This window comes from Lissotriton vulgaris, chromosome 5, assembly GCF_964263255.1.
Source record: "Lissotriton vulgaris chromosome 5, aLisVul1.2, whole genome shotgun sequence".
NCBI lineage: Eukaryota > Metazoa > Chordata > Amphibia > Caudata > Salamandridae > Lissotriton > Lissotriton vulgaris.
Genome location: NC_141693.1, coordinates 111,529,828 through 111,552,884, shown reverse-complemented (window position 1 = coordinate 111,552,884; position 23,057 = coordinate 111,529,828). Strand labels below are relative to the sequence as shown.

General features: G+C 49.2%; 1 protein-coding gene across 2 annotated transcripts in view; it reads left to right on the top strand.

Moving 5' to 3' along the window:
* QSOX2 (quiescin sulfhydryl oxidase 2) overlaps positions 1 to 23,057 on the top strand; it is a 252,134-nt gene that overhangs the window by 192,408 nt on the left and 36,669 nt on the right. For both annotated transcript variants that reach the window (XM_086921012.1, XM_086921013.1), the window contains one exon: positions 286 to 436. In XM_086921012.1, the coding sequence (XP_086777138.1) occupies positions 286 to 436 (151 nt within the window). The remainder of the gene's footprint in view (positions 1 to 285; positions 437 to 23,057) is intronic.

The window sequence follows — 23,057 nt, the reverse complement described above, 5'->3', positions numbered from 1 at the left end:
CACTCAAACCTCTACCAATTTCCTTAATTTTGGGACAGATTGTTACCTGAAAGCTATTCTTTTTATTTTTATGAACAGTTTACAACTTTGCAACAGCTGGTATAATCAGCAGTTACATTTCTCATCATGTGTCCTGTAATTTTTGTGTTGTGTGCTGCTTAGGCCAAATTATGAGAATGATTTTATAGAGCTTTGATGTGGGTAAAATATTGTGCGTCCAAGACCCGGTAGCTCGATAGTAAGACGCACTCTACCAAACATTTGATTCTGTTTTTTATTTTTCAGATTTCCGGAATATATCTCCCTAGCAGAGTCAAGTGGGTTGGATGTCGAGGAAGCAGACCAGAGCTGAGAGGTTACACATGTTCTCTTTGGAAGTTATTCCATAGCTTGGCTGTGCAAGCAGCTATCCGGTCAGAGGAATTCTCTAAAGAAGGTAAGCAGCTGGTGTTGGGTGCCTGAGGCCTTTTTTCCACGAAGGCTTCGACTCCGTTACCACTGTTTTAGAAAACACATGTGTGCCAAAAAGTGAAATGGCTCAGAACTTCCCAGTTTGGATGAAAGGGGGACTAAACTGGTTATATTATTGAACTTTCTGGGTGCAGATTCCTAGCCATACGAGTGCTGGGAGAGCTATGTGGGATACACAGCCAGCTTATCCTTATAATAAAGTAGGTCTTTCTAAAGCGATCTCTCAGCCAGTGAGAGGCCACACCACGAAGCTCGGGATTAGAATATCCAAAAATTAATTCCAACGATACCAGGCGTAATACCTTGATGGCTGACCAAAGACTATCAGGTTTTGTGTAGTAGATATGAGAAATTGTTGGTACAACAGAGTGAATGTGCAAAGGGCACAGAATTATAAATATTTTTGCAATTCTCTAAATTAATTTCTGGTTAGACTAGCATGCTGGTTGTAATCTAAAAAAGAGACATTGTGAATGATGCAAGCACTTTTCATTGCTTTAATACCGGATATGGAGTCTACACATCCGCCTCCCTGTTAAAGGCAGATTAAGATTGAGAGTTCGACTCTTACCTGTGGTGCTGAAGCATGACTCTATTAGCAACAACGTCATTGATAAAATGGAGTCCTTGCTTCTTGGTTTTTCCACCCTCTGAAACATTCCTGATGCACCCAGTCCATGAGACAAAAACAACACCTTTCCTTAGAGGCTGCTTTCCAGACCCCATCAGCCTTTCAGAACAGATCCTAACCAAAGTCAGCCAGCCTTTGGCCACGATGGAGATGATGGGGATGAATTTCCCCCACAATATGATGACAACTTTAATCGGGGGTCTGCAAAAGGGCAGTGGACTGGACACTTCTGACAACTTCTTCCATCTCCCGGTCCCTCAACAGGAGAGACAACCTAGTTTGTTGTTGTCATCCAACGGGCAGCTTAAGCATTGGACTTGAATTGATGTCTGTTGGTATAAAAACAAATGTACTCTCAGATGTTCTGCAGCCGAGAAAGATTACGGCCTTTGCTGCATTTGATTTTTTTCCATGACTGATACCCTCATAGGTACCTTGGTCAATCCTGGTCTCTGCTCATCTGTAAATGGACAGTTGGCACAACGCCACAGCTCTGCTCCAGGTGACTGTGCTATTTGGATGCATCACCCTACTCCAGAGAGCCACGTGGTTCAGGCTTACACTAGCAGGATCAACCCAAACTATTTTCCCATGATCTCTCCAGATAGGGGGCCCAAAATACTTGAAGTATTCAGGAAACAAGCGTTCTCCTCAACTAGCCTCACTCATGGGGGAGCCAATGCTAGATGTTTTCTGGGCTTGTACCACCAAGCATTATGTGACTCCGTCACAAATATCATGCTAGTAGTCCCGGAGGACTGCAGACCCAAATTGGCACAGACTATTCGGGATTGCCCGGATGTAGCCAAAAGTCAAACTGACTGTTTAGGTAGAGCAGTCTGGCTAGCATGGTGCTCCGGCACCATGCATGGGCGAGATCAACGGCTTCTTGGCTGATGTTCAGGCGTCAATCAGGGATATTCCTTTTGACGGGTCCCGCCTATTTAGGCCCACTCCACCCTACAGCACTTATGAGAGTAGAGCCATGGCACGCTCCTTCAGTGTCTATGCCCTCAAGGCACGATCCCGATTATGTTTTACCCCTTTCAATGCATCAGCAGAGGTTGTGATTATAGATGTCATGCCTCACCACCAGGCATCTTTGTCCTTCTCGGTCAGGGTGAAAGATCTAGCTAGTGTCCAGACCTGCAGAGGCAGCGAACTTCTCAGACCATCGCTACTAACTTCTCCCGACCACAAAGGCAGCATCCTCGAATCTGCTTTATTTTGCCCTTCGTGAAGCACGACCATCCTGTGAGAGGCATTTACTCCACTGGTGGCAGGCCAAATGCATCCAACAAGTGGGTCCTGCAGTTAGTTCAACAGTGCTAACCTCGCCATTCCTTTTCTGCTCTCCATCTTCACCTATTTCAGAGGAGGTTTCAGAGGACTACTTGTCCATTTTGCTGCAGGAAGTTCAGGCTCTTTTGGTGAAGGGAGTCATTGAGAGAGTCTTTGCCTCGAAAATTGGAACTGGGTGTTACTCCCATTACTTCCTTGCGCAGAAGGGCGGAGGCCTTCGTCTTATTTTATATCTTTGACTTCTAGAATATTTTTTCTGACAGAAGGACAAATTCAAGATGCTCACATTGGCCAATGGTTCTTTGTGCCCTGGATGGTAGTGCTGGACCTGCAAGAGGCCTTCTTCTATTTTCCAGTCTTGCAGGTGCTACTTGCGGTTCACGATGGACCTCAAACATTTATAGTTTGCTGTGCTTCCTTTCCCCCTCACAAGTGCCCCCGAGTGTTCACACATATGATGGCGGTGGTTGTGGCATACTTTTGGAGGTTGAGTGTATCAATCTTCCCCCACCTCGATGACTGGTTGTTAAAGGCAGGCTCGCCACAGTTAGTTGTTGGCCACCTCATGGCGATGGCAAACCACCTGACATTGTTGGAGTTCACTATATCAATGTGCTGAAGTCACACCTGACTCCTTAGCAGAGGCTCCATTTCATTGTAGCTGCACTCGACATGGTACGTGACTGATCTGGAAGGATGGGCCTGAGAGTTGAGAACATTTGTGCTATCACCTTGATGTTTCAGACTCTGTTCCCGGTCTCAGGGAGGGTGACTCTGAGGCTCTTGGTCTATTGGCCTCCTGCATCTTGCTCGTTGACCCGGCCAGGTGGCATACGCATGCTCTACAGTGGGAGCTGAGTGTCAGTAGGCTCAGCACCAAGGGAACCTGTCAGAGTCCATCCATGTTTCAGAGGAGACTTCAAAAGATCTGCAGTGGTGGCTGCTCAACTGCAATTGACCAGTGGCCGAGCCCTCTCCATACCGCTCCAGAGCTGCCAATCCTGATGGATGCATCTCGGTTAGATTTAGGTGGTTATCTGGGAGAGGTGGCGATCAGAGGTTTCTGACAAGAACTCATCTCCACTTCAGCCTATTGAAATTGTGGGCTATTTGCTTGATGTTGAAAGCTTTCCTACTGTCCATCAAGGGGAGGCTGGTTCAGGTCCTCCTGTACAACACACCTGTAATGTGGTCTTGCAACAAGCAGGGTGGGGCAGGGTCCTAGACTCTGTGCCAGGAGGCCCTGCTCATTTTACTAGTCTTTCACAACATCGCATGATCTTTAAGCACTAGGGGGACAAACTCAACCACAGATTCTTACCAGATCACAAATGGCAGCTCTAAAAACTCACAAGTAAATGCTGCTCACAAAATTACTCATATTAACAAAATTTCAAGTGTAATTGCAAAGTTAAACCGCTCATAATGGCCTTGCAGAATCGCAGGGTGTACATCATGTACAGCAAAATAACACAGTGGGCAACTTGTTATTTTCCCATTATCTACTCTGTTCCCATTGTCTGTATGGTACCTCGTGGCAGTTTGTCACCCAAAGGTTCTAACCTTACAAATCCGCAATGTCCATGCATGGGCTTATTGCAGCAAACAACTTTTTTTCATGTTCAGCAAGTCTTTCACAATGTAAAACGGAAGGCCTATTGCCTATTTCGCTGCAATTCAAAACCAATGAAGTAAGCCACTTGGGTTTACCAAGATCATAAACATGACCAGGTTTTCTCTGCCTAGAGACATGTCAAACATTTTAGGCAGGCCCAAAGTATTTATTGGCATGAACATTAAATCTTCTCAAAACATTAAGCATTTACCACGGCCAGACCTAAAAAAGAGGCCTCTGTACTAAACATGCTCCTTTTGCATTTGTCACAGAGTATGCAATGTAAACCCATCCTTCTTGTATTTTTTCAACTAGTTAAAAATATGAAGCCCCATTGCTGTGGTGATTGTTATAGCGTTCACAATGTAAAATGCCTTTATATTATATTTGTTGGGGTTAACAGTGTAAAGCTCTTTGCTGTTGCATAGGTCGGAGAGATCCGAATTTGCAATCCCTTGCTATTGCATTTATTACAGGGGCATACATTGTAACGCCTGCCTGTGGTGTTTTGCAAGGATTCCGCAATGTAAAACCCCTTCCTATTGTGTTTGTCAATTGAGAATGGGAAAACCCTTCCTACTCTATTGGTCACAGGGTTACACCTTCCAAGCCCCTTTACTGCTGTATTTAACTTGGGAGCTGCTTTAACCAGTTGACCGCGGTGCGAATTTCGTCGCGGTGAAATAAAGGGTGGGAGTGGTTTGGACGGCCCCCTGCCGTCCTCCACATACGTCCACCATGACGTCGGACTGCCGGAGTCCGTCTGACACACTGAAAGGGTTAACAATGCCCTTATCTATTATGAACAATAGACTTACTTCTTAGCCAGGTAACACTACTATGTTTCAATCAAGTGTGTGTAGTATCTGAAAGAAACACGTTAGTGTTAGATTCCTTACCTTAGAATATCCCCAGGCGTCAGTCTGGATCCGGAAACTTTTGCGTAGCAGTACCCCTGCGCGTCGGTAGGCGTCGTCTGCAGGCGTCCCCTGCGGCTCCGCGTCCGTCGTCGGCGTCGTGCGCCGTGATGACGTCGCTGGAGTACATAGACGCCGCCTCCGCGCGCTGACGTCAGTTCTTCTTTTTTCCGCGCCAGTGGACGCAGATCTGAAGAGCAGTACTCCGGTCTTTGACCAAGTTTTTCGATTGTTTTTTCTATTGTGCCTGATAGGATGCCTGGGTTTAAGAATTGCGATGACTGTGAGCGCACGATGTCGGTCACAGACCATCACCGCCTCTGCCTCCGGTGTCTGGGCCCCGACCACGACGTGGACTCCTGCGTCGACTGCCGGGCCCTTACCAACAAGGCTAGGCGGGAGCGGTCCCGCAAGCTACTGGAGCTCCGGGTGTCGGCCCCACGTCGGGACCGGGAGCGGTCCCGGTCCGGCCGGAGGTCGAGGGAGCGTTCGAGGGAGCGGTCGCGGAGCCGCGCCGGGCGCTCCGGAAGTCGGCGCCACTCGTCAGGCTCGTCAGGTAGGAAGCACAAGAAGTCGGGGCGTCGTCATCGTACCCCCGACTCCCCCCCGACGCTCGCGCGATGCGGCCGGGGGCTCGGGTGACCCCAACCCCGCGGCTCCGCGAGAGTCGCCGGCGCGGCCTGCCTCATACCCTCCGGTCCCTGGGCATGGCGCGACGCCTGAGGAGATCGAGGCGTTCCTCATGGCCATGAGGGCGCTCGCTTCTCCGACGGGGCCTACGGCGCCTTCGGGCCCAGTGCTACCGTCTGGGGGCCCTGGCGGTTCGGGTGTCCCTGCCTCGGCGCCGTCGGGTGCTCCGGCCCCGGCGCTGCCGACGGCTCCGACCCCGGCGCCGCAAGGGCCTTCGGGATCGGCGCCGGCTGGTCTTCCGGCCTCCCCGGCGCCGCTGCCATCGGGGTTACCCCCGACGCCGCCCCCGCGCGGCGCCGGTTCTCCACTGCCGGTTCCGGCCGGCGGTGGGGTTCCGGCGCCGGCTCCGGGCGGCGCCGTCCCCTTACCTTCTCCGACGCCGGACGCGGCGCCGGACGGGCGTCGCTCGACGCCGGTCCCGGCGCCGATGGGGCCCATGAACCCCGAGGAGCCGGTCTTCATCATTGACTCCGAATACGGAGAGGATGAGGAGTACGGTGAAGGTTGGGAGGGGTCCGAGGACCCTCTGGCTCGCGAGTGCCAGTATGACCCGGACTGGACAGGTGACTTGGGGGATGCCAGTGGTTTGGACGACTCTCCTAACCCTGGTTTGATCTCTCCTCCTTCCGTGGCATCGGTGGAGGGAGCTGCCTATTCTGTGGTGCTGATGAGGGCTGCCAAGGCCTTAAACCTTGAGCTCCCCGTCGCGGCCATGAGGCCTAACATCCTCACCGAGGTCTTCAAACCGCAGTCATGCCCACTGGAGCCACTGCTGCCGTTTAATGAAGCCTTGTCTGACGTTCTGTTGGGCACGTGGTCCAGGCCCGCTTCAGGTGCGCCTGTTGATCGGAACGTGGCCAGGCGCCACCGTCCTTGTCCGGACGACCCCAAGTACCTGTCTACCCACCCCACTCCTGAGAGTCTGGTGATCCAGGCCTCGACCTCCCAGTCCGCATTCCCGTCGGCCCCGCCCGACCGGGAATCCAAGAGGTATGACCAGTTTGGCAAAAAGGTCTTCTCGTCCATTAGTTTGGGCCTGCGGTCTTGCAACACCGCCTGCCTCTTGGGCCGCTACACCCACTCTGTGTGGGATACGGTCGCGGAGCTGCTGCCAGAATGCCCCATGGAGGTGCGGGCTAAACTCGGTCAGGCTGTGGCTGAGGGCCGAGATGCAGCGAAATATTCAATTCGGTGTGGTCTGGATACGACCGACTCGCTGGGCAGAGCTATGTCTACGACGGTGGCGATTCGTCGCCACGCCTGGCTGAGATCCGCCAATTTTTCGGCTGATGTCCAGAATACACTGATGGACATGCCGTTTGATGGCTGTCACCTGTTCGGTGACAAAGCGGACCACGCGCTGGAACGCTTCAAGGACTCCAGGGTCACGGCCAAGTCCTTGGGTCTCTCGACCCAGCGTCAGCAACCGGGTTCGTTTCGCCCCTTTCGTGGCCAAGGAAGGGGCGCCCCCACACGTGCTGCCAGCCACGCGCCGCAACAATCCTTTCAACGCGGTGGCGGCCGTGGAAACCGCCGTGGTGGCGGTCGGGGACAACGGCGGGGTCAGACCACACCTTCCCCCGCAGCATCTACCCCAAAATCCTCCTAGTCCGTGCTTTCGGCCCCATGTGACGCCAGTGGGTGGCAGGGTTCGCCATCACCACGCTCACTGGCGCACAATCACTTCGGACAGGTGGGTGCTGCAAATTGTCCGAAGGGGCTACTCCCTCCCCTTCGAGACCTCTCCTCCAGCCATGCCACCGCAGAACCACCGTGTGTCGGGGGACCACTTGACACTTCTGCAGGAGGAAGTTACGGCCCTCTTGGCCAAGGGGGCCATCGAGCGCGTTCCTGGGCCAGAAGTAGGGCGTGGTTGTTATTCCCACTACTTTCTGGTGCCCAAGAAGGACAAGGGGGGCCTACGTCCTATCTTGGATCTAAGGAACGTCAACGGCTTCCTCCGGAAGGAGAAGTTCAAGATGTTGACGTTAGCTCAGGTCTTGGCTGCTCTAGACCCGCAAGACTGGATGGTAGCGTTGGACTTGCAGGACGCCTATTTTCACATCCCCGTCCTGCCGGCCCACCGACGTTACCTGCGGTTCACGGTAGGCCAGGAGCACTTTCAGTTTATCGTGCTCCCCTTCGGCCTTACCAGCGCCCCACGGGTGTTCACAAAGGTGATGGCGGTGGTCGCAGCCCATCTGCGCAGGTTGGGGGTTTCAGTCTTCCCCTACCTAGACGACTGGTTGTTGAAGGCGGGCTCGCCCCAGACAGTCGTCCACCACCTTCAGATGACGGCAGACCTCTTGCACGACCTGGGGTTCTCCATCAACGTGCCGAAATCACACCTGTGTCCCTCTCAAAAGCTCCTTTTCATCGGAGCGGTTCTGGACTCGGCGCAGTTTCGGGTTTATCCTCCGGAACGGCGGGTTCGGGATATTCAGGCTTTGATTCCCATCTTTCAGCCGCTATCCCGAGTCTCGGTCAGGTTGACGCTGCGGCTGCTGGGACTGATGGCTTCCTGCATCCTTCTGGTGCATCACGCCAGGTGGCGGATGCGGGCTCTGCAGTGGGACCTGAAGTTTCAGTGGGCCCAGCATCAGGGCAACTTGTCCGACCACGTCTTGATCTCGGAGGGCTCTGCGAGACAACTGCAGTGGTGGCTTACGGACCGCGATTGGGTCAGGGGCAAGTCCCTCTCCCTTCCCCAACCGGAGCACGTTGTCGTGACGGACGCGTCCCTCCTGGGCTGGGGTGGCCACTTGGGAGAGGCAGAGATCAGAGGCATCTGGTCTCCGGCGGAGTCCCGGCTCCATATCAATTTGTTGGAGCTGCGGGCGATTCGTCTGGCACTGAAGGCATTCCTCCCCTTTGTCAACGGGAGTGTAGTGCAGGTGTTCACCGACAACACCACCGCCATGTGGTACTGCAACAAACAGGGCGGAGTGGGGTCGTGGACCCTTTGCCAGGAGGCTCTGCGCCTCTGGCAATGGCTGGAACGTCAGGGCGTGACTCTGACGGTTCAACACCTGGCAGGTTCTCTGAACGCCAGGGCGGACGAACTCAGCCGTCGGTGCTCGATGGATCACGAATGGCGTCTGAACTCGGACGTGGCGCAAGGCATCTTTCGGCAATGGGGAGAGCCTTGGTTAGATCTATTCGCCACAGAAGAGAACGCGCAATGTCATCAGTTCTGCGCGTTGGAGTTTCCAAGACGGCACTCGCACGGCGACGCCTTTCGGCACGAGTGGAGTTGCGGTCTGTTATACGCCTTTCCGCCTATACCACTTCTGCCCAGAGTGCTGAAGAAGATCAGGCGCGACCGGGCCCAAGTTATCCTTGTGGCTCCGGACTGGGCTCGAAGGTACTGGTATCCCGAGCTACTCAGCATGTCAGTCGGTCCCCCGATCCGCCTGCCTCTTCAGGAGGACCTTCTGTCGCAGCAGCAGGGGACGGTCCTCCACCCGAACCTGTCCAGTCTCCACCTCCATGCTTGGAGATTGAGCGGCGGCAGTTGAGGCCATTTGACTTGCCTCCTGAAGTCTGTGATGTTATTCTGGCAGCCAGGCGTCCCTCCACTAAGTCGGTATACGCCTGTCGGTGGAACAGATTTGTGGCATGGTGCACAGCAAAGGCTGTGGATCCTCTCTCTGCCCCTCTTTCGGAGGTTCTTCTGTTTCTTCTTTCTCTTGCCCAGCAGGGCTCTGCTCTGGGCACTATCAAGGGCTACCTTTCTGCCCTTTCAGCCTTTTTGAGGCTTCCTGATCAGCCTTCTTTGTTCAAATCCCCGATTGTAACTCGATTCTTGAAAGGCATCACTCACATGTTTCCACCTGTTCCGTTTGTGATGCCTCAGTGGGATTTGAACCTGGTTCTGACCTTCCTGATGTGTGCTCCCTTTGAGCCCCTTCATTCTTGTCCTCTCCGTCTCCTGACTTTAAAGACGGCTTTCCTGGTTGCCATCACCTCTGCCAGGAGAGTGAGTGAGCTCCAGGCTCTTTCTGTCCAACCTCCTTTCCTGTCCATTCATCCTGACAAGGTGGTTCTGAGGACTAGACCTTCTTTCCTGCCCAAGGTTGTTTCGGCCTTTCACATCGGGCAGTCCATCACCCTCCCTTCCTTCTTCCCGCCTCCGCATCCTTCAAAGGATGAAGAGCGGCTCCACCGTCTGGACCCAAAACGTGCGCTTTCATTCTACATGGATCGCACACGCCAGTTCCGGGTGGATGACCAACTGTTTGTTGGCTACGTGGGTGCGAAGAAGGGACGGGCGGTTTGTAAGCGAACCATCTCTCGATGGGTCGTCCTCTGCATCAAAGCGTGCTACTCTTTGGCTCGGAAGGAGCCTCCTGTTGGGCTGAGGGCCCATTCCACTCGGGCCACGGCGGCTACTACTGCCCTGGGCGGGGAGTCCCCTTGCAGGACATTTGCCAAGCGGCTACGTGGGCCTCGCTGCACACCTTTGCGAGGCACTACTGCCTGGACAGTCAAGTCCGGAGGGATGGCTTCTTTGGCCGTTCTGTCCTCCAGGACTTTCTGGTGTAGTTTTGTATTGGTTCGCAGACCCACCACCGGGGTTGGTATTGCTGGGGTATGTATTCTAAGGTAAGGAATCTAACACTAACGTGTTTCTTTCAGATGAACAAGTTACTTACCTTCGGTAACGATATATCTGTAAGAAACATTAGTTAGTGTTAGATTCCTTACCGAACCCACCCATCCTCCCCGTTCTGCGAACTGATACCTAGGGTTAAGGTCATCCCTTTCAGGGCCCTAGTTTGTACATGGCACCAGTGTTGGTTCTCTCATGGCTCTGCGTCTCCTGGCGCGGAAAAGCTGTGTGCAAAGAACTGACGTCAGCGCGCGGAGGCGGCGTCTATGTACTCCAGCGACGTCATCACGGCGCACGACGCCGACGACGGACGCGGAGCCGCAGGGGACGCCTGCAGACGACGCCTACCGATGCGCAGGGGTACTGCTACGCAAAAGTTTCCGGATCCAGACTGACGCCTGGGGATATTCTAAGGTAAGGAATCTAACACTAACTAATGTTTCTTACAGATATATCGTTACCGAAGGTAAGTAACTTGTTCGACGGTGGTCAACATGTGGTGGAGCCACAGACTCTCTAGTACTACTACTTACATTTCGTTTTCTGGTGGTCGCATAAGCCATCACAGACCGCTGCATTGCCAAACCAGGCCTGAAAACCATGAAATTCCAATAAAAACAAAGTGTATTATAGTGAGTAGCCAAAACCTTTGCAAGTAAGGTAAATTGTGGAAATTCATGTTAAAAAATATTTGTCCACATGCTTTAACACATTGTAATTATAGTACACGCATAAAAACCTCAGCTTTAACGTATGCTTTTTCCAGTAAATACCTCAGGCCTACTTCCTTTGGCATAACTTTTCATATTAACCAGATCAGAGCTATAGCATATGTAGGCTGTTCGGAATTCGGTTTAAACCGAATGTACTCGATAATACCCTCCCGGATGAAAATCAGCTGACCTGGTTTAAACCGAGTGTCACTGATTTTTGCAGTATTTTCGTAGTTGTTGCGGCACTTGGCCACTTGATAGAGCCAAAGCATCACAAACATTCATTGGCCTGCCTGTGGTTGCCTGGCGCGGAGGTGTCTGGAGAAAACAATGCTTCTGCACACAGGGAGCCGAGGTGTGGGGGGGGGGGGGTGAGATGAGCTGTTGCGGTCTGCCGTCTGTCTTTTGACGGCTGCATCCAAGTACTTCACAGGTCTTTCCAAAGACCATTTACTTAACATGACGTTAATGGCAGTGGCTGGGTCATGGGTCCACAAGTAACCATTTCTTTTCCCAGCAATCGAGTTTGTTATGGCTGTGCACAAGGCTCGGATATTATTTATTCACCTCAGTCCTGCTGAGCTGGCAGTGCGTGGGCACAGTGCGGTCAGTAACCCTTCTAGTTTTTCTATCCCCCTTGAGTCTGTCTGCGCGCTCGGCACAGTCAGAGTAGCTCCCTTGCTATCTTCTGACTTCTTCGTTTTCCCGTCCAGGTCTGCGGAGAGCAGGGACTGGTGCCGGTCTGTGGGCAGAGCCCTATCCTCTCGGAGGCAGGACGGGGGTCTGTCAAAGAATGGGGTTGATTCTGCTGCCTGGTTTATTGCAGACCTAGATGGGGCTTTGCTGGAGCATTACTGTGTGCGCTCGGGGGGGCGGCTCTGTGCAAACCCGCTCCGCCAGCACAAGGAGGATAACTGTAGCAATCTGTATATTTTGCTTCTGTGCTCACCATTGCATGTGTAAGTGTGTGTGTGGTATGTAATGCAGAGGAGTGAGGTGTGCACAGGGGACTGAGATATTTACAAACGAGTGAAGTGTTAGCAGGGTTGAGATGTGTGAGTGAGTTTGAGGAAGAAGGAGAATGGGGTGTATGCTGGGGGGTGAGGTGTGTGAAGGGGAGTGAGGTGTGTGAAAAGGGGTGAGATGCGTTGAGTGTGAAGCGGAAAAAGTGATATCTAACGCAGTGCTTTGTGTACAGAGGCGCCGTGTTAAGCGTGAGTTGTGTGCCTGGGATTAAAGTGACTACTGTGAAATTACTGTGTGTAAGGGAATGAGGTTTTTGCAGGAGAGCGTGGTGTGTGCAAGGTAGTCAGGTCTGTGCAGGAGAGGAGCCAAGAGTGTGTATGAGGGGGCGGAGTGAGGTATGCAGTCGTTATGTGTGTGCAGGCAAGTTAAGTGTGTACAGGTGCCTTATAGGTGCATGAGAGTTGTGTGCGCGCAGTGGAGTCAGGTGTTTTTGAAAATACGAACCCTCATTCAGTGCGGGCAGAGTGTGACAAAGGAGCTACAGAAACAGCAACTTCTCTTTTCGCAGCCAGGAGCAGGGGCGTGAAGAGAGAGCAAATGTGTCAATGGTGTCAGAAGCAAAGCTGCGCGTCCTTTAAAGGGGTCTTGTCACAGCCGCCGAGTGTCTGGAACTCTCCCCAGCTCCGTTGCTGTTTACTCACCATGGTAATTGAGGGTCATACACCTGGTTTAAAATGTCCAGGCGACACTAGCACACATATTTTAATCTATTCAAATTTTTTACCAGAATGAAAGCCGATACGTGCAGAGCCCAGCTATAGTCTTCCTTTACAGTTCCTTCCCTTTGTTTAATGCAACATCGTTTTTTAACTGAAGGACAACAAAAGGAGAAAACAATAACATATTTCCACCTGAATCATTTTGAAGCCAGATAAAAGTCCCCCCAAGGACGGCAGGGGGCACACCGCTTATTATCACAGCAAGGAGTAGCCCCAGAGGTCAAACATGCAGGCCCACCCTCCCAAAAATTGCTGAGTTCATTTTTAGGGAAATGAATGCAGTCCTTCAAACACAGGCCAGTGTTACCGGCGCCAGACAGTGGGAAGTGTTGATAAAGACAGTACTGAAATTGTCTGAAGGGCAGCCATTCTAGTGAATCAGCACTTAGAGGCAGTAACTGCACTAACATTTGGGCGCATCTCCCCAGCTGCACTTGTACATAGCGTAGGGTTGCACTGGAATACCTCAGATTGTAGGACAGAAGGAGGGGGTCACATTAACTAAAATTAGGGCAGCAATCACATTATCTCTGGTTGTTGGTGCGTGTGATATGAAAGCAGAACAATCTGCACAGTGGTGCCTATAACATCTGACTGCAGTGCACTGGCTGTTCATGTGACATATCAGAGTGCAGTGCGCAATGGCACCTATAACACGTCTAACTGCAGTGCACTGGTGGCACATGTAGGATCTCAAAGTGCAATACATTGGTACTGAGTATGGCGGTATGCTACAAAACATTGTTTTTAAAGTGTTGAGCTGGTACATGGAACTTCCTTTCCAGCGGCGCTACGTGACTCGCTAAGTAATAGGCATTCTGTGCTAAGTTCTACGAAAAAATGACACACAACAAAGTTCTTTGTTTTATTACAGTGGGAAGAGTTCTTTGTTTTATGAAGGTGGGAAGAGCATATCTTTACTAAGTGCAATAATGTTTAGCTGTTTACATCATGTATTATTATGTAATTTTATAAATATTTATAGGCTTCTCTGTACAATAGAAGGCAGCCATCAACAGCACACCACGTCATTAAACTCCACTACATACCAACCACAACCCAAAATACCATTCCACATATTTGCACTCAAACACAGAATCCCACTCCACATAATTACAATACGTTCAATTCCAGATAATAAGTATCCACATAATTCCAATCCAAAAATCAACTACACACCAGACAGTTCCACTCCACACAATTACACAACTAACTCATCCAATCCAACCCACATATTTCCACAGCACACCACATACATACACTCCATAAAATAATGCCTTTTATTTTTGTTTTTAAAACATAAATAAAAGGCTTTGTCATTTACAATGCCAATAGCTTAAACTCACATAAATGCAAGACCTATTGCATTGCAAATGCTTGTTAAATCTGAGCTGCAGAATCAAAGGACAATGGAAAGTATTTCATGACTTTATTGAGCTTCTGAAATGTAGAGCAGTATACAATTTCTGAGGAAAAATTGAAAAAGCAATCATAAAAGCAAAGCGTTCCATAAACACCGGCAAAACACTGTTTCAGTTGTTTTTTATGGCGCAAAAATGAGTAAACACTGAAAAGCACTGTTTTTTGGAGGTATGGAAATCACTGGAAAACACTGAAAAAACACCACCAGAATTTACCAAAAATAGAAACTGAAAACAGGAAAGCCTAAGCATATGACATCCCAAAAAAACAGCCAAGGCTACAGCCATGAACATTGGCTTGTCACCATAACAAACTGGCCTGCCATACTGAACTTACTCTGTTATGCAGATTTGTAGAGTACGCTATCACCTGGGAGGGCATCCATTTCTCTGAGCAGGGGAGAATTTCGTCACACCACTATATAATGCAAGCACTCATTCTCTGCATAAGCTCGTAGCTTCTGCCAAATCAAATTATGTACTCAGGGTAATCAACACGAAAGCAGAGCCAAATACACTCTCTCTCTCTCTCTCTCCCTCTCTCTCTCTCTCTCTCTCTCTCTCTCTCTCTCTCTCTCTCTCTCTCTCTCTCTCTCTCTCTCTCTCTCTTTCTCTCTCTTTCTCTCTCTTTCTCTCTCTTTCTCTCTCTCCCTCTCTTCCTCCCTCTCCCCCTCGCCCTCTCTGTTGTGCTTCTTAAAGCTATATTTCTCTTGGTCACATAAGGTCTCGTGACAGATCCATTGCCAAGACCTAATGAATAATTACCTGTCTTTTTGTAAAGAATGGCTATCTGTTGTAGAGTGTGAATTGCTGTTTTAGATCTTACAATAAATTGTGGCCAATATCTTCCTCGACCTAGACAATGATCAAGAGTAGCAGCAGACATCCGTGCATAGTGCACACTCGAGCAACAATTTCTCTGCTTCTCAGCTTGAGATAAATGCAAGTCCCACCTCCAGCCTCAGCAGATCCAACCCCTTCCACGCTCTGTGTTAAATGCACTTACAGGGAAAGCCCACCCCAGCCAGCGGAGTGTTGGCATTTCAGCAGCGTCTGCCTCTTTTGCAACCCAGTTGTCAGCTCACAGTCCGAACCGTGATGCAGCTTCTTGAGATGATGGCCTCCAGCATTTCTGTTCATACTAGGCTCCACTTGGACCTCAAGAGGCCACTGTCACAAACAGATGTTTACTGGGACAATCTATTGTTGATGTAGGCCAGGACTGCCCTCTCTCTGCAATGGTAGAACAGCATCAACTTTCTCAGGCCCACTTCCGCAGGTGGCCAATAGCATGGGTGCCTCCCCCACATTTCAACACTTTGACTGACTGTTTTGGGGATGTGGACCACTGAGCACCTGGGCCGCCACATCAATTTCCTTGACCTGCTGGCCTTAAACTTAGCTCTCAAAGTCTTCTTTGAGGTAATTCTGGAGAAGGTAGTCCTCATCAACACAGACATTATAACAGCCATGCATTACTTGCATTATTCACTCCCCTGGGTTCCAGCACTAACTAAGATGATTTTGGCATCTTCCACAACATTCACCTCATAACCTAACATCTTCCTGGGGTGGGAAATGACTTTGCAGACCTACTCTGCAGGATGCATCAACAAGTTCACACGTGGGAACTCCACCTGTAAGCCCTACACAGGTATTTTGAGCATTGGAGCACCTCTCAAATAGACCTCTTTGCTACCTCTGAAAATGCAAAGTGCCCATCCTTTGCCTCCAAGAACCTACACACACAGCCCGTGAGCAATGCACAATGGATGAACTGGTTGGGAACCTTTGCCTACACTTTTTCCCCCCTCCCACTCCTCACATGGGGAAGAAAATTAGATAAGTGTTCTTGATACTCATCCAGGTGGTTCCCACTTGGGTCAGAGACCTCTAGTATTCCATGCTTCTGTAAATGTCCATCAGCCAACACAAGACGTTTTTGTTCAGGCCAGATCTTCTCACCCACAGACAATGTCATATCAGATACCCAGACACCTCAACCTAGAGATGTGGCACCTCGGGACCTAGGGTTTGGTTATCGAAACCACCCGCCTGGAATGCATCAGCATTATGAGGGAGGCACTTGTGCCCACCAGACGGGCCTTTTACACAGCAAAGTGTAAAAGATTTGTCAATTACTGCTATTCCATAAATCTATAGCCCCCTAAAGGCTAATGTCCAGGTCATAATCTACTATTACATGTTCCGAAATCAGGCCTTGCCTAAACATCAATACGCCTCCACCTTGCTGCTGTAACACCATGCATGCAATACCGGGAACATTCATCCCTCTTTTGATCCCAGTGGTCAAGGCTTTCATGGAGGATCTTAAGAGGGTCATGCATCCTTAAATACCTCGTGCCCCCGTGTGGAACCTTAACGTAGTCCTCCAGGGGCCAACCTTCACGCCTTTACAGTCTTGCCCCTTACAAGTCCTTTCCTGGAAGGTAGTCTTCTTAGTGTCCATAATTCCCTCAGGCTCATTAGTGAGCTGCAAGGCACAACTTACAAGTGTTGTTGATTTAGGTTCACAAAAATAGGGTTGTTCTCAAGGCCAGTCCCGCGTTTCTTCCAATGTGGTTTCATCCTTTCGCTGCAGTTGACCATGGAGCTCCAAGCCTTCTTTCCTTAACCAGATTCAGTAGCCGAAAGAGCTTTACACCCGCTAGATGTCAAAAGATCTCCTCTGTTCTAACTTGACATGACCAAGCCTTTCTGCAAGTCTGATCAACCGTTTGTAGCCTTCGCAAAACCTTGCAAAATGCTTCCTGTCTGTAAGACAGGCATAGCGAGGTTTATAGTAAAGTACCTTCCAACTTGAATACACAGAGCTCAGAGGGTCCTGTACCCCCAGGTCACAGACCACCCAAAAGAAAGAGGGAACATTCCGCTAGCGGACATCAGCAAAGCCACCACCAGCTAAACTTCACACACTTTTTACCAAGTGCTACTGTGTGTACATTTTAGCTGCCAGCAGGCTATAGTTGGCCAAACGGTTCTAGGGACTTTTCTTCCAGAGATTGGCATCCTCTACCCACTAGCCACTGCTTTTGGAGGGCACTGCTTACAGTCCATGCAGAGCATGTGTATCTACGAACTCCCAGGCTACAAAGCAGAAACATTACGTACCCAGTAAGTAAATGTCCGTACGGTGTCGAGCTGCAGATTCACATAAACCCCCAAAAGCTTGTGATGACTACAAATCTCTGTTTTATTCACTTAGTCGACACTGCACAGTACGCGTGGTGCACTACTCTCAGCTCACTCAACACTCCATATAAAATATCACCTGCTGTGCAAAGAGCATACTAACCTGAATTCAATACCCATGTGCATTGTGTACAAGGGACTAAAGTTTCTTGGAAGAAAAATTTCAAACGTCCGAGCTCAGCAATAGAGTGCGCGTCTACAGAGCATTGAATCGACAACACTAAACACTATGAACGGATGCCCACTGGATAACCAATATTTCCCTTTAAGCCAAGGCATCTTCAGTATGCTGACCCACTGCGCTACAAGACTGCCACTGGAATGATCTCCATTGGGCCTTTGCGTCCACGATGTAGGTCCTTGTGTGCCTTCTGGGAGCGTCCATCGTCTCCTCCAGCTGGTTGAAGGCAGTTGGGTGGCAGGGATTACCGGGAGGGTTCCTCAAAATCTCTCTGGTCTCCAGAACTCCTTAGAGATGGTCCCGCCTTAGGGGATAGAACGTGTCTTCTCCCCCAGGTTTTCCATCTCCAGGCCTGGTCCCAGCGGACCACAATCCCTGCAGGTCACCATGTCTGTATTCCGAGTCCGCCCAAAGCTGGGGCTACCACTGCTGCCCCCGGACTCGCCTTGTCGGGCTGGGCTGTGCTTGATACATACATCACTAGCGCCGCTGGCCTTTCTACACCCTCGGGCGAGCTCGCAGTGAGACTCTAGGAAGAATTAACACACCTTGTAGAATCACAACTCAGGATGGAGACAGGAACCCGTCACTGTGAGGTCCGCTGTCTGTCCGCCTGCCTCCTCCGGCATCGGTTCTGGGCCCCCTCATTTGCTCTGAGGTCACGGAGATAGAAGAGACAGGCGCCCACTCGAAAGCGCCAAGAAGCAGCTATACTTGGAACCAGGTTAGATTCGAAGAGGTGGAGAACTGTAAGCATCAGGCCTTTTACTGCGATTCCAAATAAAGATAATATTTATATTTGGAGTCCAAACATAGTCCTAGTGTTTCCCCACAACTCAGGGTGGTGCGTGACTCTTGAAAGCTACTTTTTGCATGTTTATTTGGATAAAAGTCTATTGATCCAATCGTGCTCAGAAAGGAGTGTTGCAGATTATCTTTTCTTCAGAGTTTATTTTGTTGGCCTCTGCTGCGCATTAGTGGGGCCACGATTTTTAATTGTTTTTTTTAACAAACTTATTAGGTTTTCAGACAATTAACATCTCATTTCTTCAGTACAGGTCTAGATTCATGTAACCCATGTTAATACTGACATTCTAATGAATCGCTCAACCTTAAGTCTTTTAGCCGCGCAACCTTTCTATGTATGGTCAGCCCGCCGCCTAGTACTCTGGTAAAGGGGCCACTTTTTTGATGTGTATATGCAAATCAACGAAGCCATTTACCACCATTTATAAATGTAGCAAAGTTTAAAGCAGAAATCCATTAATGACCTCAATCCGGCCAGCCCTCTGTCTGAGACCGAATGAGCCCCGCGTGGGTTCTGCTGCTGCAATGGGCGAGTGCCGACGGCGACTGTGGGGGGAACAGGAAGTGCTGGGCGCGGTTGTAGGTCGGGCACAGTAAGATGTGACACCCTGGCATGTGCTTGCACTGAGCCATATCTGCTCATTTGTCATCACTGGCGAGCAGTCCAACATTCTTAGTTTATATCTCACAGGTAATGCGTTGAAATGTTGGAAGTGTGCAGAAGTGCCGCATTGCTGTCTTCTGACAAAAAATCCCAATTACAATACAACATCATCTCTCCTTGTGCTGGGACTGCCAGCTCAGATGGGCTAGGTCTGTTGAATGTTGTTTATCGGCAAATCCAGCTTTACCACTTAATCTGGGCTGGGATCGGGGGGGGGGGGGGGGTGGGGGGGGGGGGAGGGGGGGGGGGATGTCCGCAAATAATGTCATTTCCGTCCTCGTGACCCCGGATCGGAGGGTGACCTCTGCCACGTCCGGCACTTAGAGGTAATGCCGCCATTCGCAACTCATGACCATAAAAAGGCACTTCCACCCTAGTCTGTTGCACATTAATATGACACTGATTCATGAGCAGAAAGCATCGGACACAAAAATAAACACTTTTTCCCCTTCATTATGATGGCGGGGAGAATGAATTATGGCTCGTGAAAAACGAGGCTGAGGAGCGCGCGGCGCCTTTGAATTACGGCCTGTAATAGCAGAGCAGCTTCCCTGCGTTCCTTGCGCTCTTCATTTCATTTTACAAATACAGCGCCGTGATTGGCAGGAGGGACTTTAGTTGCAGGACTTCTCACTTCTTCATCTCACCCCCACCCCGGGTGGGTGAATTAAGATGCTACCGATCCAAAGTAAACTCTGGGGTGGGGGGAGGGGCGTTGAGATGGGGGTCGCATAACAGGAGGTCTCATCACTCATGGCTCAATTCACACAAAGTTCCAGAGGGGGGGGGAGGGCGGGGGGGGGGGATGTGCGGCGGGAATTTGTGCTGAGGGTTCACACCCCTCTGGCTTGTTCCAGCGAGCCTGTAGAAGTCTCAGATTCACATGTGGAACACGTTCTGGATAAAAAATATAAAATACAACACTTACAGGTGCATATTATATCTGTTTCTTAATGAAGGAAATATTTCTCAAAGAAATCTCTTTGCCGTACAATTTTCACTTTTCGGGGTAGTGGCACCCTTCCCTATTTCCACTCTAAATTACATCCTGTTGACACGATTACATTCGGGAGCGATTTCTAGGTTGAAATTGTTTGGGGACAATCTGTAAACTTGCAAGTTTCAGTGTCCACGAACATTTGCAGGTGCACCCACACTGAATAGATTTCCAGATGCAAAACGTCAATCATATTGGCTGGATTTGCATGTGGGCAGCAGTCGAAGTGCATCAAAAACAGTATGGGAATGGTGATGGTGTGGGCAGCGAGGTTTCCGAAGTTTGTGTTCGCCCTGGAAATCACTACTACACGAGTCCCCCAACTCATGCATTTCCTGTTACTCCAAGACTCGAAGTGGTCTCCTGGTTTACCTATACTCCTTTTGCCAGCCTTGACTGAGTGTCACCCACTGAAGGAGACATTTCTGCTCATCCCCAGATGCTAGCTGCAGTCAACCACCCCTTCCGCTTGGCTGCTAAGACATTTCTGCTCCTCCCCAAATGCTAGCTGCAGTCATCCACCCCTTCCGCTTGGCTGCTATGACATTTCTGCTCCTCCCCAAATGCTAGCTGCAGTCATCCACCCCTTCCGCTTGGCTGCTGAGACATTTCTGCTCCTCCCCAAATGCTAGCTGCAGTCATCCACCCATTCTGCTTGGCTGCGTGCAGTTGGAGGCTTCCCAAGTCTCCTATTCAAGTCAGTGGAGCCCCTGAGAGTGGCCATCCTGCCATGTGAGGACCTGAAGCAAATACCTTAGTGCACTTGGTAAGCTGCAGAAAAACCTACTATGCACAATCAGACATACTAGACTGCAAGACTCCCTCTTCTGAGTAAAACAGGTGACCAGGACAGGTAGAGCACAGTATTTTACAAGCCTGTAAAATCACTGAATTATTTTAGTCCATATTGCAAAAGCTTGTGTACACATTTCGGGGCCAAGGTTGGACGCTGGTAGGGCCAACTCAGCCGTTTATCCTTTCAAGACTGTTAAAATGAGTACCATTGTGGTGGATTGAAATTCTGTGGCTTTGAGTATGTGCATTCCGGTTTGTTTTTTCAAAGCAGAAAGAAGGGTTCGTTGGTGATTGGGGGCGCTTCTTCTCTCCCCTAATCCTGTCATACGGAGAGGAACAGAAGAACGTGTGTGCACATTAAACTCTTTATAGGTGCTGGATTTGGCCATGTGTCACCCAGGAGCATTGCCCCTTTCTCAACTTCTCTTTTGCCTCAAATGTTCTTACCAGAGTTGCTTACTAGTTTACCAGAGTTGCCTGTAATCCCAGTACATGCTGCACATGCTTCAAAGTCTTCAAAAAACAGGGAAAACCCGGTAACCCAATGGCATCTGGGTCAATGAAAACTATTATAAAGCAAAATGATGCCTTGGACTCAACTAGCACAGTATTACTTCAAGAATGGGACCACTAAATTATCTCATTCTATACCCAATCTGTCGTATTTAGGTGAATCAAATTCTTATATTTCATTTTCTCAGGTCACCCACTTTTATATAGAGAACACCACAAACAATATGTTTATGTATTAGATTTTAATTTAATTCTAACATGACCTAGAATCAGACTTTTTATTCAGTTGAGTCTATTTTTGCCACATTTAGACAAACAAACATATACAAATACATCACTTTTTACACACATATATATATATATACAATATATACACACATTGATACACTAATCTTGCAGAGTATTCAAATAGCCCAATTATTTTCACAGGATGCTAGCTCTTAGTACGGCTTCAGCATTCCTTAAGTAGTAAGCTCCTCCAGACCTATTTACAAGGGAGTATACCAGATCGTTTTTTAATTTTTTGATCTGTTCAATGTCCTTTTCACTCCTTGTGCAACCATCTATGTCATGTATAGTTTCCAATATTTTTAGGCTGGGGTCTTCTATCAAACAAAAGTGTCGACGCGTTTCAGCCCTCTTACTATGGGCCTCATCAGGACTTGGGCTAATGCAACGGTCCGTCTACAGAATCATACAAAAAAGTACCAATTACTCTATGTATTCATTACTATATGCATATTAAGTCAGGGTTCTTTATACATTATATTACACACTATATACAACTATGTACATCTTACAACTATTTACCAAAATCTTGGAGTGGTCAGGCTAGCAAAGTATATCTCTCCTCTAATTAAATATCAGAACACACCAAATGTAACTAAGTAAAAGGAAAAACCTATTTGTATAGTTCCTTCACTCAAGCCTCTAAATACACCCAGTGCTCAACAAACAGAGTGCTCAAGAGACAAACGGGATTAGAAAGAACACCCATTATGTAATGTGCACACCGGTACAGTTTACTTGTAATCCCAAATGTGCTAAAGAAATAGCCCAGAACGCGATTGGGGTGCATGTCCTTGTAATATTACTTACATTCTACTGATGACTCAGGGCTTTCCTACAAAAATTCACGTGGTTGGTAGCCCTTACAAAGCAACTTCGGCGTCCCAGTCAATCAAGGGACCTACATAGATAAAAGCGGCAGCGTGTAAGAAAGGGGAATCGACTCCCGCTGTCCGTTGTAATAAACTGCCTCTCTTATTACAATATGGTCTGTACCCATCTATACTCACTTCCCGTGGGAGTCTTTTATTTGGACTCGATTCACCAAATGCGGGGCAGCTACTGTCTTCCTCTTTTTCCTCCCGGCAGCCGGTCTAACATCCCGGAACCCGATTCAGAGCCGGTCACGTGATCCTACCACTAAGTAGGTCTCGGACACTGAAAAAGGACTCATGAACCCATTCGCATGGTAGAAAGCGAAGAATCGACTGAGAAACGGAATACCTATACAGAATTATAATATCAAAATATACTGAGGCATCCTTACTGATTTTATAGATTTAAACATCTTGATGGGAAAAACGGCAATTTTATAAATCCCAGGGGGATAGATTAGAAAAAGGGATTGCTATAGTTCGCAGATGGATTGAAACACGTATAACCTGGTACTAGGTCCAACTATCTACTCTAAGGTGGAGGTGATATAAAACATAGTCTGCCACTCCGCACAATCTTTCCACTTCTATTACAATATATATCCAT